Below are 17,544 nucleotides of genomic sequence, written 5' to 3'. Positions count from 1 at the left end.
CAGTCGGTTAAGCGTCCGACTTCAGCCAGGTCACGATCTCGCGGTCCGTGAGTTCGAGCCCCGCGTCAGGCTCTGGGCTGATGGCTCAGAGCCTGGAGCCTGTTTCCGATTCTGTGTCTCCCTCTCTCTCTGCCCCTCCCCCATTCATGCTCTGTCTCTCTCTGTCCCAAAAATAAATAAACGTTGAAAAAAAAAATTTTTAAATAATGCATACTAAATAAGTTCAGAACCTTTTTCTCTGCCCTCTCAACTCCCTACAATTTTTTGTAAAACAGTTCAGAATTTTTACTACTAGGCTACATGTAAGCTATCATTTTCCCAGGAAACCTCTATCTTGAATATTGAGTTTATCATTCCCTTGTATCATTTTATAAGTTTTCTGAATATATATTTCCATCAATATTATATTCCTTAGTTTTGAAGGTTTTCTCCCCCACTTTATAGAAATAATATCATATGGCATATATATTTCTGTAACTTGAATTATTTGCCTAACATTAGTGAAGTTCTTTATTCTGATGTGTATTCTGGTTTATTCATTTTTACTGAACTATATTATTACATCCTATGACTATCATTAACCTATTCTCATTTTGATAGACATTTGTATCCACTTTGAAGGCTATTACATACAGTGCAGCTGTGAAACTTTTGCACATTCCATCCCTCAGAATAAAATTCATCAGGGTGAGTAAGAGATCCTATTAAGTCATTCTTTCTGTCTTTTCTTATGTTCTCATGTCTACTCCCTAGTATCTGATCCCAGGTCTTCTCTCCCTCCAGGAAAACAATGAAAGCTCCCATACATATCATCTCCTAAAGATAGACACAGTAGTTGGGAAAAATAGTACAGTGGAAGGTCGTTACTGTACCTATACCACTATTGTCTATTTAGCTTACCCAAACCTGCAGATGCTATTATTTTTCAAAGTACATAAATAGTTTTATAATTAATACAAAGGCATTCTATGTTGTTATTTAATTCTGATTACTTTTTGCCATTATTTTCTCAACGAAAAGCTAGAGGTACAATTATATGAAGTTCTATAGATTTTTTTTTCATTTTTGTTTTTGAAGTATAGCTGTGTATGTTATATTAGTTTCAGGTGTGCATCATAGTGATTCAACAATTCTATACACTACTTACTTCTCATATCAATAAGTGTAGTCACCATCTCTCACCATAGAAAGTTATTACAATATTATTTACGAAATACCCTATGCTGTACTTTTAATGTGTGTGACTTAATTATCTTCTAACTGGATGTTTATACCTACCTATGTAGCCCATGCCCCAACCCACCTCTTGCATTCTTTTTTTTTTAATTGAAGTATAGTGGACACACAATGTTACATTAGTTTCAGGTGTACAACATAGTGATTCCACATTATGTTATACTATGTTCACAAGTGTAGCTACATCTATCACCAAACAGTGTTGTTACAATACTACTGATTACGATAAATATGCTATAACTTTTATCCTGGTGAAGTATTCATTCCAAAAGTACAACCCTGTGTTTCCCACTTTCCTCCTTCCATTTTTCCCATCCCCCCATCCACCTTCCCTCTTGTTTGTTTATTCATTATTTTTTGTTGTTAGATTTCACATATAAGTGAAATCATACAAGTCTTTCACTTAGCACAAATCCTTTAGGTCCATCCATGTTGTCATAAATAGCAAAATCTCATTATTTCTTATGGCTGAGTACTATTCCATTGTGTGTGTGTGTGTGTGTGTGTGTGTGTGTGTGTGTGTGTGTGTGGTGTGTCACACATCTTCTTTATCTATTCATTTATCACTGGATACTTGGTTTGTTTCCATATCTTGGCTATCATTAATAATGCTTCAGTATACATAGGGGTGCATATATCTTTCCAAATTAGTGTTTTCATTTCCTTTGGGTAAATATCCAATAGTGGAATTACTGGATCATATGGTAATTGTTTCTAATTGTTTCTAATTGTTTGAGTACCCTCCATACTGTTTTCCATAATGGTTGCACCAGTTTACATTTCTACCAATAATGCATGAGGGTTTCCTTTTCTCCACATCCTCACTAACACTAACTTCTTGTCTTTTTTATTCTAGCTATTCTGGTGTAAGGTGTAATATTACATTTTCTTGTGGTTTTTATTTGCTTTTCCCTGATGATTAGTGATGTTGAGCACCTTTTCATGATTCTGTTGGCCATTTGTATATCTTTGAAAAAACTCCCTGTTCAGATTCTCTGCCCATTTTTAAATCAGATTGTTTATTTCTTTTGCTGAGTTGTATATGGTCTTTTTTTTTTTTTTTTTAGATATTAACCCTTTACTAGATTATATCATTTTCTAATATCTTCTACCAGTCAGTAGGTTGCCTTTTTGGTTTGTTGAGTTTCCTTCACTGTGCAAAAGCTTTTTTATTTTAATGTAGTCCCAATAGTTTAATTTCATTTTTTTCCATTGCTTTAGGGGATATATCTAAATATGATGCTAAGGCTGATGACCAAGTGATTACTGTCTAAAAACACAGCATTCTTTCTTGATAAAAACCCTCAAAAAGTAGGGATAGAAGGAACATACCTCAACATCATAAAGGCCATATATGAAAGGCCCACAGCTAATCAACCTCAATGGGAGAAAACTGAGAGCTTTTCCCCTAAGGTCAGGGACACGAGAGGGATGTCCACTCTCAACAGTATTGTTCAACATAGTACTTGGAAGTCCTAGCCTTAGCAATAAGACAACAAAAAGAAATAAAAGGCATACAAATAGGCAGGGAATAAGTCAAACATTCACTCTTCACAGACAACATGTGATACTTTGTGTGGAAAACCCAAAAGACTCCACACACCACACACACACACACAAACTGCTAGAACTGATTCATGAATTCAGCAAAGGTGCAGGATATAAAATCAAAGTACAGAAGTAGGTTGCATTTATAGGCACCAATAATGAGGCAGCCAAAAGAAATCAATTCATTGATCCCATTTACAATTTCACCAAAATCCATAAGATACCTAGGAATAAACCTAACCAAAGAGGTAAAAGATCTGTACATGGAACACTATAGAAAGCTTATTGAAAGAAATTGAAGAAGACACAAATAAATGGAAAAACATTCCATGCTTATGGTTGGGAAGAACAAATATTGTTAAAATGTCAATACTACCCAAAGCAATCTACACATTCAGTGCAATCTCTATCAAAATAACACCAGCATTCTTCACAGAGCTAGAACAAACAATCCTAAAATGTGTATGGAACAACAGAGGACCCTGTATAGCCAAAGTAATGTTGAAAAAAAAAAAAAAAAAGCAAAGCTGGAGGCATCACAATTCCAGACTTCAAACTGTATTACAAAGCTGTAATCATCAAAACAGTATGGTACTGGCACAAAACCAGACACATAGATCAATGGAACAAAATAGAGAACCCACAACTGGACCCACAAATGTATGACCAACTAATATTCATGAAGCAGGAAAGAATATACAGTGGAAAAAAGACAGTTTCTTGAGGCAAATGGTGTTGAGAAAACTGGAGGGTGACATGCAGAAGAATGAAACTGGGCCACTTTCTTACACCATACATAAAAATAAATTCAAAATGGCTGAAAGACCAAACTGTAAGACAGGAAACAATCAAAATCCTGGAGGAGGAAAGAGGCAGCAACCTCTTTGACCTCAGCCGCAGCAACTTCTTACTAGACATGGCTCTGGAGGCAAGGGAAACAAGCAAAAATGAACTATTGGGACCACATCAAGATAAAAATCTTCTGCACAGCAAAGGAAACAATCAGTAAAACTAAAAGGCAGCCTATGTAATGGGAGAAGATATTTGCAAATGACATATCTGGTAAAGGTTGGTATCCAAAATCTATGAAGAACTTATCAAACTCAACACCCAAAAAACAAATAATCCAGTGAAGTAATGGGCAGAAGACATGAACATACACATTTTTCCAAAGGAGACATCCATATGGCTAATAGACACATGAAAAGATAGTCAACAACACTCATCAGCAGGGCAATACAAATCAAAACCATGATGAGATACCACCTCACACTTGTCAGAATGGCTAAAATTAACAACACAAGAAACAACAGGTGTTGGCAAGGATGTGAAGGGGGAACCCTCTTACACTGATTTTGGAATGCAAACTGGTGCAGCCACTCTGGGAAACAGTATGGAGGTTCATCAAAAAACTGAAAATACAGCTACCATATGACCCACCATGTGCACTACTAGGTATTTATACAAAGGATGCAAAAGTGCTGATTGAAAGGGGAATGTGCACCCCAATGTTTACAGCAGCACTATCAACAATAGCCAAATTATGGAAAGAGCCCAAATGTCCATTGACTGTTGAATGGATCAAGAAGATGTGGAAAATACATACAATGGAATATTACTTCGTGATCAAAAGGAATGACATCTTGCCATTTGTAACTGCATGGATGGAACTAGAATGTATTATGTTAAGGGAAATAAGTCAGAGAAAGACATCATGATTTCACTCATATGTGGAATTCAAGAAATAAAACAGAGGAACATTCGTGTAGGAAAGGAGAAATAATATAAAAACAGAGGGAGGCAAATCATAAAAGACTCCTAAATACAAAGAACAAACTGAGGGCTGCTGGAGGGGCTTGAAGTGGGAGGATGGGCTAAATGGGTGATGGACATTAAAGAAGGCACTTGCTGGGATGAGCACTGGGTGATACATATAAAGTGATGAATCACTAAATTCTACTCCTGAAACCATTATTACACTATGTTAGCTAACTTGGATTTAAATTTTTAAAAATAAGGGGCGCCTGGGTGGCGCAGTCGGTTAAGCGTCCGACTTCAGCCAGGTCACGATCTCGCGGTCCGTGAGTTCGAGCCCCGCGTCGGGCTCTGGGCTGATGGCTCAGAGCCTGGAGCCTGTTTCTGATTCTGTGTCTCCCTCTCTCTCTGCCCCTCGCCCGTTCATGCTCTGTCTCTCTCTGTCCCAAAAATAAATAAACGTTGAAAAAAAATTTTTTTTTAAATAAATTTTTAAAAATAATAATAAAGAAATAAAATTTTACTTTAAAAATTCTTTGGGATTCTCTAAAATGTCTGTGAAAGCCACATATTACTTTGGAATTAGAAAGAAAAACAATAAATTGTATTTATTAAATAAGATTACTGTCTATATTTTCTTATAGCAATTTTGTGGTTTCATGTCTCACATTTAGGTCTTTAATCCATTTTGAGTTTATTTTTGTATATGGTGTAAGTGGTCCAGTTCCTTTGCATGTAGCTGTCCAGTTTTCCCAGCACTGTTTATTGAAGAGACTGAATTTTCCCCATTGTATATTTTTACCTCCTATATGGTAGATCAATTGACTATAGGTGTGGCTTTATTTCTGTACTCTACTGTGTTTCGTTGATGAGTGTAGTTTATTTATGTGCCAGTACCATAATATTTTCATTAGGCTAGCTTTCTAGTATATCCTGAAATCTGGAATTGATATATCTCTAGCTTTGTTCTTTGTCAACATTTCTTTGACTATTCAGGGCATTTTGTGTTTCCATACAAATTATAAGATTATTTGTTCTAGTTCTGTGAAAAATACTATTGCTATTTTGGTAGAGATTGCATCAAATCTGTAAGTTGTTTTAGGTTGTTTGGACATTTTAACAATATTAATTCTTCAAATCCATAAGCATTATGTTTCTATTTGTTTTTGTCATCATTTTTTTTGAACAATGCTGTATAAGTTCAGAGTTCAGGTCTTTCATCTGTTTCATTAAATTTTTTCCTAGGTATTTTATTCTTTTTGATATGATTGTAAATGGAATTGTTTTCTACATTTCTCTTCCTGCTACTTCATTACCAGTATATACAAATGTAACAGATTCCTGTATGTTAATTATGAATTCTAAAACTTTACTGAATTAATTTATTACTTCTAATAGTTTTTAGTGGAATCCTGAGGGTTTCCTATAAATAGTATCATGTCATCTAAATTTGTGACAGTCTTACTTCTTCCTTACCCATTTAGATGCCTTTTGCTTCTTTTTCTTGTCTGATTGCTGTTGCTAGGATTTCCAGTACTATGTTGAATAACACTGATGAGACAGGACATCCTCGTCTTGATCCTGATCATAGAGGAAATGTTCTGTGTTTTTCATGGGTATGATGTTAGCTGTGGGTTTTTCATATATGACCTTTATTATATTGAAGTACATTCCTTCTAAATCCACTTTTTTGAAAGTTTTTAACATGAATATATGCTATATATTTTGTCAGATGCTTTTTCTGTACCCACTGAGGTCATTATATAGTTTTTATCCTTGGTTATTTGAAGTTATCATTTTGATTGATTTGTGAATATTGAACCACCCTTGTATCCCTGGAATAAATCTCACTTGATTGTGGTGAATAATTTTTAATGTATCCTTGAATTCTGCTTGCTAATATTTTGTTGAGAATTTTTGCATCTATGTTCATAGCCCTTAGTTTTCTTTCCTTGTAGTACCTCTTTTGGTTTTGGTATCAGGTTAATGCTGGCCTCATTGAATGAATTTGTAAGTTTTTCTCCCTCTTTAATTTTTTGGAATAATTTGAAAATAATAGGTATTCAATTTTCTTTAAATGTTTCATAGAATTCATTGGCCATCTGGTCCTGGACTTTTGTTTGTTAGGAGCTTTTTAGATCACTTATTCAGTTTCATTGCTAGTAATGTCTGTTCTACTTTCCTTTTCTTCCTGATTCAGTTTGGGAGATTGTTTATGTTTCCAGATATTTATCGATTTCTACTAGGTTGTACAATTTGTTAGCATATAATTTTTTGTAGCAGTCTTATACTCTGTTGTATTTCCCTGGTGTCAATTGTTACTTCTCCTCTTTTATTTCTGCTTCTATTTATTTAAATCCTCTCTCTTTTTCCTTGATGATTCTGGATAAAGTTTTAGAAATTTTGTTTACTTTTCTAAAAATAAGCTCTTATTTTCATTGATCTTTACTCTTGTTTGTTTTGTTTTTTAGTCTGATTTTTTTTTTATTCTGCTACAATCTTTATTATTTCTTTCCTTCTACTAGCATAGGGATCTGTTTGTTCTTTTTCTAGTTCCTTCAATTGTAAGGTTGTGTTGTTTACTTGTAATTTTTCTTGTTTCTTGAGGTAAGCCTGTATTGCTATAAACTTTCCTCTTAGAATTGCTTTACATGCATCCCAAAGATTTTGGGTCATTCTGTTTTCATTTTCATTTCTCTCCATGTATTGTTTTTATTTCCTCTGTGATTTTTTTGGTTGCCCTATAAATTGTTTAGCCTCCATGTGTTTGTGTTCTTTCCAGTTTTATCTTGTTACTGATTTCTAGTTCTATATTATTGTGGTCATAAAAGACACTTGATATTTCAGTCTTTTCAAATTTATTGAGAATTGTTTTGTGGTCTAGCATGTGATCTCTTCTGGAGAATATTCCATGTGTATGTGAAAAGTATGTGTATTCTGCTGTGTTTGGGTAGACTGTTCTGTGTATATCTATTAGGTCCATCTGGGCTGTGTGTCATTCAGAATCACTATTTCTGTGTTAATTTTATGCCTGAATGATCTATCCATTGATGTAAATGGGATACTATGTCCCCTAATGTTATTGTATTGCTGTTAATCTCTTTGAGTCTGCTAATATTTGCTTTATATACTTAGGTTCTTCTATGTTGGGTGAATAGATATTTACAGTTTTTGTATCTTCTCACTGAATGGATTCCTTTATTGAAATGTAGTGTCCTTCTTTTTGTTTTGAAGTCTATTTTGTCTGATATAAATATTGCTGCCCTTTTTTTTTCCGACTCCTTTTGCATGATACATGTTTTTCCCTTTTATGTTTAGTTGGTATGTGTCTTTAGGTCTGATGTGAGTCTCTTCTAGGCAGAATAGAGTTGGGTGTTGTTTTTTTTTTTATCCATTCATTCACCCTGTGTATTTTGATTGGAGCATTTAGTCCATTTATACTTATTGATAGGTATGTAATTTTTGCCATTTTGTTCATTGTTGTCAGGTTTGTTTTACATTTCTTTTCTGTTCCTTTCTTCTTACCTTATGATTTGATGTCTGTCTTTAGTGTAATGCTTGGATTTCTTTCTTTTTTGCGTATATCTGTGATAGTTTTTTTTTTTTTAATTTGTAAGGTTATCATTGGTTTCAGATATAACATTAGAGCAGTCTATATTAAGTTGATGGTCACTTAAATTTGAACACATTCTACAAGCACTAAATTATACTTCCTCATCCATGTTTTATGTATATGATGCCATATATTACATATTTTTGTGTATCCCTTGACTGATTATTATAGATATGTTATTTTACTACTTTTGTATTTTAGTCTTCATATTGGTTTTATAAGTGATTAATAACCTTTACTGTATGTTTGCTTATACCTGTGAATTTTTTCTTTCATAATTTTCTTATAGCTCTGACCTTTTCTTTCCACTCAAAAAATTACCTTCAGCATTTCTTATAAGGTTAGTTTTGTGTGATGAACTCCTTTGACTTATGTTTGTCTGTGAAACACTTTATCTCTCCTTCAATTCTGAATTATAATCTACCAGTAGAATATTCTTGATAGTAGGTCTTTTTCTTTCACTACTTTGAATACATCACGTCATTCCCTTCTGTCTTGCAAAGTTTCTATTTGAAAATCAACTTATAGCCTTATGGAATTTCCCTCACATGTAACTGTTTTCTGTTTCTGCTTTTAAAATTTTGCTTTACCATTAATTTTTTACCATTATAATTACCTATCTTGGTGTGGACTTCTTTAGGTTCATCTTGTTAGGGAATCTCTGTTTTCCTGGACTTGGATGTATTTTTTTGCTCAGATTAAGGTGATTTTCAGCTATTATTTATTGAAGTAACTTTTCTGCCCTTTTTATTTTCTCATTTCCTTTAGTGATTATTATAATGCAAATATTATCACTCTTGATAATGCCACTGAGTTTCCTTAACCTCTTCTCATTTTTTATTCCTTTTTCCCTTTCTTGTTAAGCCTGGTTGCTTTCCATTACACTGTCTTCCAGATCTCTGATGTGTTATTCTGCATCCTCCAATCTGTTGTTGATTTCCTCTAGTGTATTTTTTATTTCAGTTATGAATTCTTTATTTATGACTGTTTCTTTTTGTATTTCCATCTCTTTGTTGAAGATCTAACAAATCATTTACACTCTTCTCAAGTCCAGTGAGTATGTTTGTGGCCAATAATTGAATTATTTATCAGACATATTGGTTATTTTCATTTCATTTAGATGTTTTGCTGTGCTTTTGTCTTGTTCCTTCATTTGGAAGGTATTTCTCTATCTCGTAATTTTGCCTCTCTGTGTTTGTTTATGTGTATTAGGTAGGTCATGTATGTTTTCTGGTATTAAGTAATGGCCTTGTGAAGAAGAGGTCCTGTGGTACCCTATAGTATAAACCATCCTGGTCACCAAAACCAAGTGCTCCAGGGATGCCCCTGTAAGAGCTGTGTATACCCTACTGTTGTGGATGATTTGCAGTTACTTTCAGCCCAACCAGCTGCAATGACCTGCTGTGGGCACACTGGACAGGGTTCGGTCTTCGATCTTTGATGGTCTTGTCTGAGGTCATAATGGGCTTATTAGTGGATGGGGCCAGCAGTCAGACCAAATGTCTACAATTAGCCACTCTGACACAGTTTCAGGTATATAAGGGGTAAGGCTTGTTTCCTGTGCAGGTAGCCAAGAGGCTGGGCTGCTAGGACTGTGGACATGCTGGTATATGAAGTTATCTTCCTTCTGCTTCCCAGAGCCAGATGGATTGATGGATGCCTACTGAGGCAGGTGGGGTTAGGTGGAGTGAGTCTCTACAGGGAAACTCAGCAGTTGAGTACACAGTTTTAGCAAGGCAGATGGAGAATATTTGCACTAGTTCCCACAAGGATGGGCTTTAAGCCCACTGATTTTTAAAGCTCTTCATGTTAAACCATGCTGATATTGAAAGCCCAATGTTATATGGACTCATCTTCCTGGCACAGGTGCCCAATGCAGGTGGTGCCTAGTGTGGGGTCAGATCCTCTTGCTTTTCCATGCTTGTGATGTCCCTCCCATTTGTGTCAATACCACGAAATATTTAGTTCCCAGCTGTGTTTCCACTCCTCCTACACTTTTATTTTTTTTTTTAATTTTTTTAATGTTTATTTTTGATATAGAGAGAGACAGAGCATGAATGGGGGAGGGTCAGAGAGAGAGGGAAACACAGAATCTGAAGCAGGCTCCAGGCTCTGAGCTGTCAGCACAGATCCCGATGCGGGGCTTGAACTCACGGACCAGGAGATCATGACCTGAGCCGAAGTCAGACGCTTAACCGACTGAGCCACCCAGGCGCCCCCCTCCTACACTTTTCAATGTGCCCTCCTCTCCACGAACAACTGTGGAAGTTCTGTTTTGCCAGTCTTCAGATCATTTTCAGAGTTAGTTGAATAAATGTAGCTGTTATCTTGGTATATCTGGAGGACAAAGTGAGTCCAGGATCCTCCTAACCCATCCATCATCTTATATTACTCTCAACACATTCCTAAAGGAATGAAACCCAAAACAAGATTCGGTATTTACTGAAAATTATGTTTTAAGTAATGGAGGCTGTAGCATTAACTTTTGGAAGGCAATCCTGTCAGAATATTTACCAATAATGAGCTTAGTCTTTACTAAAAGCCATTTGTCTTTTCATGTTGCTGCAAAACTTCATAATCCTCCATTGGATACTGGTGTAAATATTTCACACCACACCCACCTGCCAAATGGCGGTGTAATTATTTTTTTTAAGTTTACTTATTTTGAGGGTGTGTGAGAAAGAGAGCATGCAAGTGGAGTAGGGGCAGAGAGAGAAGAAGAGAGAGTCCCAAGCAGGCCTCATGCCGTCAACACACACCAACACAGGGCTCAAATCCACAAACCATGAGATCATGACCTGATCCAAAACGAGGGGTCAGATGCTTGACAGAGCCACCCAGGTGCCCCTGGTGTAATTAATTCTTTAATCCAAATCTGAGACCTAACATTTTATTTATTCAATTTCATCTTATTAGATTGATGCTAAAACCTCCTAAACTATAATTCTAATTATAGAATTATAATTCTAATTTCTGTTAAGAAAAATAACAGTCTGCTGAAAGATTTGGATGATATGTATTTATATGATCTTTTCTTTTTTTCTTTTGTGTAGGTCGAAAGTTTAAAAAGTTCAATAAAGTCAGAGTTATGAGAGCATTGGATGCTGTTGCTCTCCCACAGCCTGTGGGCATTCCAAATGAAAGCCAAGCCCTAAGCCAGAGAATCGCTTTTTCACCAAATCAAGACATACAGTTGATCCCCCCATTGATTAACCTGCTAATGAGCATTGAACCAGATGTGATCTATGCAGGACATGACAACACCAAACCTGATACCTCCAGTTCTTTGCTGACAAGTCTTAATCAACTAGGCGAGAGACAACTTCTTTCAGTAGTCAAGTGGTCTAAATCATTGCCAGGTAATAATAATTTGTATATAATAGCATGAAATGGAAATTTTACTATATTTGTTGTACTAGGAAAACTGTTAAGGCCTGTTCAGTAAATTAAGTATTGTCTAAACAGCATGTTATAGTATGCATTTCAGCAGTGTGAAATACTTATCTAGGATCCTAAATAATATGTTGCTTGTCTAGGACCCTATTGTGTGCTATGGAAATACAATAGTCATAGATAATACTTTGAGTCTTGATGATTCAAGAATTACGTGATTGAAACAATTAAGGAAGAGCATAAGTTTGTATGTTAAAGCACAGATGTTATAGTAGTTCAGAGAAAGACAAATTGTGTGTAAAAGTGTGTCTTCCATTCTAAGTGCTAATTTAACCAAATTTAACAAACTTCAAATGGTTGAAAATAAAACTGGATGTTTCTATTCATATAATATGTCAAAATAGTATTCAGAATACAGTGGGGTGCTTAAAGTTAATTAAGAAACATAATTGATAAACATATGTAAATAATTTGGACATAGAGAAATGAATTTCTTCCAGTCACTATTTTCTCTAATTTATACTCAGAAAAAGCAGATAACAGAATTTGGGTTGTACCATCATGAAGGGATTTAAGTCACTTTATTTAATAACTAGTTTGCTTCCTTAGCACAGCTCCATAGGAGCTTAGAGGTTGAAAGAATTACAAGGATGCATTTTTCACTTGGCTAAATCTGAGACTGCAGAGCCAGGAGAACACATGGGTAGCCATTACTTGTGGAAGCATTAATCCCATAAGTAAAAATAAAGCAGTTTTTTAAATTACAATCTCTTCACACCAAAAATATTCTTATGCTTTTTTAGACCAGTTTATTTTACCAGTATCTAATCAAGAATTGAACATATGCTTTTGGTCTGCAAGTAAATTCAACAGCCTTTTTTAAAGAATTTTTTTCTCAATTTGCCTTAATATATTTGTTATTATTTTACCTGAAATGTTTGAAATACTTGTTACTGAAAATTCAAGGTTATGTGAAACAGAAAGAAAAATAGGTTCCTGTTTGTTGAATCTTTTAAAAAATGCACTTTGATAAAAATTAATAAAATTCACTATTCTAATGGAGATAAAGTAATTTTATAGAAAATTCCAAATAACCAGGTTCTTATTAGCTCCATTGTTACTGAAAGTCTTGGACAGGTAATTTTTTTCTGTTAGAAAACTTCTGAATTTTTAAAACTTGCTGTAAAGTGGTTATCAAATTTGATAGATCTCTATTAAATTATTGCAATAGCATTGAACTTCTTCTGTTTAAAAATATGAGTAATATGTGTTTAACTTTTCTTAGTTTTTATATTATTTGGAAAAGCAATTTCTTTGATTTTGATTGATACAGTTTATATTTTTTGCATTTTGGAGGTTCTTTACTATTTAAAAACATTCTACTATCAGTTGGCAAATTTAGAAATAACCAGTTATAGCTTAAAATATAATTTATTCACTTTGGGTAAAAGCTAGTGTACATTTTAAGTTGAAACACTTCTCTGTGAAGCTATTTCATCCTCACATTTCCAAAAACAGTGAGAGAAAATTTTTACACTGAATTTAGTGGCAACTTTTTTAATAATTCCAAAATGTAATTTGTGTGTAAGTAAAAAAGAATGATGGCATCTACCAGTATTACAGGTACTGTTTCTATTACCTGTAACAATAAGGGAAGCTTATTTGATAATCTATTTTGATAATTTCGATTAGCAAATGATTGTGCGGCCTGTGCTCTTTTAAACTATATTTGCATGGTCTACATAGTGTATGAATGATGAAAATGGTCAGTGAACCATATATATTGATCTTTTTGAAAGGACTCATGTATATAAAGTAATCTGGTATCATTAGCTACTCAAAACCCTTCAGTTGACTTTTAGCCAGAATAGTTTTTATTCACTTGATTCACTCAGTAAGTGTCTATAGCATGCTGTATGCATGATGTAACAATTAAACAGTAGTGTTAGAAAGAAAAGCCCAAAGTCTGAGCTCATAGTGTGAACACATTTGGATGCAACATATCCTAGCATTTGGTGATCAATTTTTCATGAGAGAAACTTATTTTATCCATTCACTCATACGGTACTTGGTTAAATGAGGCCTGTTAATAAGTCAGGATGTCAGTTTACTTATTTACAGTGCAAGAATGATGCTGCTAGTAAAACACGTTGGCAGATCAGGTGATTCTTTCACAATAGGAAAGAGTATTTTGGAAGTCAGATTAAGATCAAATGTAAAACAACAACAACAACAACTAAAGTAACAGTATGCCTAAGGGCTCCATGGTGTATATCTACAGGTCCCTGAGAGAATGCTTGTTGCCTGGTCAGGACTTCCTCATTTTTTCTTTATTTGTGCTCTTCTATTATATTGGACCCATTAAGGTAATTGCATCCTATCCAATATCTCTCTCATATTTCAGAGATATCATTGCTCCTGTGTAATGGAGACTTGCAAGATGCTTTAGCTTCATGATAACACATTTAAAATATCTCTTAAGATATATTACATCTGACATATTGTATCAGTTATGTGAATGATTTTACATTGACATTTAGCCGTAACATCAGTAGGTAATATTTTCTTATTTGGAACTTGAAGCAACACAATATTTGCAAATTTTAGAAAAATGAACAAGACAGAGGTCAGGAGGATAGAAGAATAGGAGAATCTTGAGCTCACCTCATCCCAGAGACACGCCGAAATAACAGCTGTATCTGTGAAACTAACTCTGAAAATGATGTGAATATTGGCAGAACAAACCTTCCACAATTAATCATGGAGAGGAGACCACATTGAAAAGAAGAAAAGGGGCAGGGACATGGTTGGGAACCAAAGCCCCGTAAGACTAACCACAAATGGAAGGGACACCGTAGCATGGTGAAGCAACAGGATCAGACCCTACACCAGGCACCTGAAGCACTGGGGATGTGCACTGGGAAGACAAGTCCTCCTAACATCTGACTTTGAAAACCAATGGAGCTTAACTTGGCAAGCTTTGAAAATCTGGAGGGCCTAACTCTGGGTACATTGAAAATCAGTGGACTTAGCTTCAGGGAGACCAAAGGGCCATAGGAAACTGAGACCTCCTCTACTTAAAGAGCTAGCATAATAAGTAACCCTACTGACTCAACACAACATATAGCGCAGTTTGAATAGTGCCTGGAATATACATGGAGAGTTATTGACTAATCTTAGAACATGGGCTGGAGGGACATGCATCAATAGGAAATTTCCTCAGGAACAGAAGTGTTGGCAGACATCATTTCTCTTCCCCTCCCCCAACCTAGCTGGACACTTGTGGATATCAGCAGGAACACCTGCTATCTTGCCAGCACCATGCACCCCAAGTCACGTTTCCATGCAGACCCACTTCATCTCTTCCACTTCAGCAGGCATTCCTCAAAAGGAGCTCCTGCCCTTATATACTGTGCAAACAGCCCAGCAGGGACCAATGCCACTCCTAAGTCACTCCTGCCCTGGGGATAGCAGGGAATAACCCTCAACACCAGCACATGGGCACTTCCAGTACCTGAGCATTTTAGCTGGCCACTCAAAGAGAGCCCCCTGTTTACTGTGCCTGTTGCTGTGACAGCCATCCTGGATGGAAAATTTGATCTGACTGCCAGCCCCAACTACCAACAAAAGCTACTCAGGGGGCCACATAAGGAGAGTACTCTGCCAATTGGTGTGTACATAGTTGCAGAAAACAGAGTACTGACAGCTAGCCTGACTGCCAACACCAACTGTCAAGAAACCCATGATTATCTCAGATATGCCTTACAAAAGCACAGGGACCAAACCCTGTCCTGTGAAACCACAGCAGGTAAAGCCAGTCATTGCAGCTAACTGGACAGAAAGTTCAGTCAGCTAGTGGATTAGCCACAACAGCAGTGCTCACCCAGCCAATATCCAGGAGACACCCCGGGAGCACATGGTTCTGGTGAACAGGGGACATTAACTACCAGGCACCACAAAACCTCTTCTTCACAAGACCACTACTTTTAATACCAGGAGACATAGCTGTCCATCCTAATACCTATAAACAAACAGAGGCAAAATGGGGCAGAGGACTATGTCCCAAATGAAAGAACTGAACAAAAGCATAGTAAAAGATCTAAATGAAATAGAAATAATATGCCTGATAAATAATTCAAAGTAATGGTCATAAAGATATTCACTGGACTTGAAAAAATAGTGGTGGATCTCAATGAGACCTTCAACAAAGAATTATAAAATAAACAAATAACCAGTCAGAGATGAATAATACAATTACTGAAATAAAAGTATACAGGAGAACTAACAGCAGATTAGAGAATGCTGAACAAATCAGCATCTGGATGACAGAGTAATGGAAAGCAAACAAGATGAACTTAAAAAAGAAAAACTGAATCATAAAAATTAAAGCATGGTTAAGGGAACTCAGTAACATCATTAAGTATAATAACATTCATGTTATAGGGGGTACAGAAGGAGAAAATAGAGAAAAGAGGAAAGAAACTTATTTGAAGAATTAAAAGCTGAAAACTTCCCTTCCCGGACAAGGAAATAGCATTCAAGTCCAGGAAGCACAGAGAGCCCCTAAGAAGATGAACACATGCGGGGCGCCTGGGTGGCACAGTCGGTTAAGCATCCGACTTCAGCCAGGTCACGATCTCGCGGTCCGTGAGTTCGAGCCCCGCGTCGGGCTCTGGGCTGATGGCTCAGAGCCTGGAGCCTGTTTCCAATTCTGTGTCTCCCTCTCTCTCTGCCCCTCGCCCGTTCATGCTCTGTCTCTCTCTGTCCCAAAAATAAATAAACGTTGAAAAAAAAAATTTTAAAAAAGAAGATGAACACATGGAGGTCCACACCAAGATCGATAATAATTAAAATGGCAAAAAGTAATGAGAAAGCAAAAATTTTAAAGCAACAAGACAAAACAGTTACATACAAGGGAAATCAGTTGTATTTCTATACACTTATAATGAAATAGCAGAAAGAGAAATTAAGAAAACATAACCATTTACAACTGCATCAAAAACAATAAAATATCTGAGTAAACTTAACCAAGTAATATGAAAGACCTGTACTCTGAAAACTATAAAATATCAGTGAGGGAAATTGAAGACAACACAAACAAATGGAAAGATATTCCATGATCAAGGATTGGAAGAACTGATATTGTTAAAATGTCCATATTACACAAAGCAATATACAGATTTAATTCAATCCCTATTAAAATACCAACAGCATTTTCCACTGCACTTGAACAAACACTCCTAAAATTTGTTTGGAGCCACAAGAACCCAAAGAGCCAAAGCAATCTTGAAAAAGAACAAGGCCGAAGGTCACAATCCCAAACTTCAAGAAATACTACGAAGTTGTAGCAATCTAAACAGTATGGTACTGCCATGGAATCAGACATATAGATCAAAGGAACAGAATAGAAAACCCAGAAGTAAACCCACAACTATATGGCCAATTAATCTTCAACAAAGGGGAAAGAATATCCAATGGGAAAAAGACACTCTTTTCAACAAATGGATTGGGAAAACTGGATAGCAACACGCAAAAGAAAGAAACTAGATCAGTTTTCATACTATACACAAAAATAAATTCAAAATGGAGGAAAGACCTAAATGTAGACCTGAAACCATAAAAATCCTAGAAGAGAGCACAGGCAGTAATTTCTCTGAGAGGAGCTGTAACATCTTCCTAGATATGTCTCCTGAGGCATGGGAAACAAAAGCAAAAATAAACTATTGGGACTACCTCAAAATAAAAAGCTTCTGCAGTGCAAAGGAAACAACCAACAAAACTAAAAGTCTGCTGAATGGGAGAAGATATTTGCAAATGGCATATCTAATAAAGTTTTAGTATCCAAAGTGTATAAAGAACTTATGCAACTCAACACCAAAAAAAAAAAAAAAAAAGCCTAATTTAAAAATGGACAGAAGACATGAACAGGCATTTCTCCAAAGAAGACATATAGATAGCCGATAGACACATGAAAAGATGCTAAACATCACTCATCTTTG

The 17,544-nt window shown here is 35.7% G+C and overlaps 1 protein-coding gene across 4 annotated transcripts in view; it reads left to right on the top strand.

The window, feature by feature from the left end:
• Positions 1–17,544, top strand: part of PGR (progesterone receptor) — a 115,334-nt gene that overhangs the window by 59,926 nt on the left and 37,864 nt on the right. For 3 of the 4 annotated variants that reach the window (XM_086678624.1, XM_086678625.1, XM_086678626.1), the window contains exons 4-5: positions 601–687; positions 11,206–11,511. In XM_086678624.1, the coding sequence (XP_086534750.1) occupies positions 601–687; positions 11,206–11,511 (393 nt within the window). The remainder of the gene's footprint in view (positions 1–600; positions 688–11,205; positions 11,512–17,544) is intronic. The other variant, XM_025927897.2, reaches the window with a different exon arrangement.

Source organism: Puma concolor, chromosome D1 (genome assembly GCF_028749965.1).
Source record: "Puma concolor isolate L17-30 chromosome D1, mPumCon1.1.hap2, whole genome shotgun sequence".
Lineage (NCBI taxonomy): Eukaryota > Metazoa > Chordata > Mammalia > Carnivora > Felidae > Puma > Puma concolor.
Note: the sequence above shows the minus strand (reverse complement) of the source record. Positions and strands in the feature narration are given on the sequence as shown.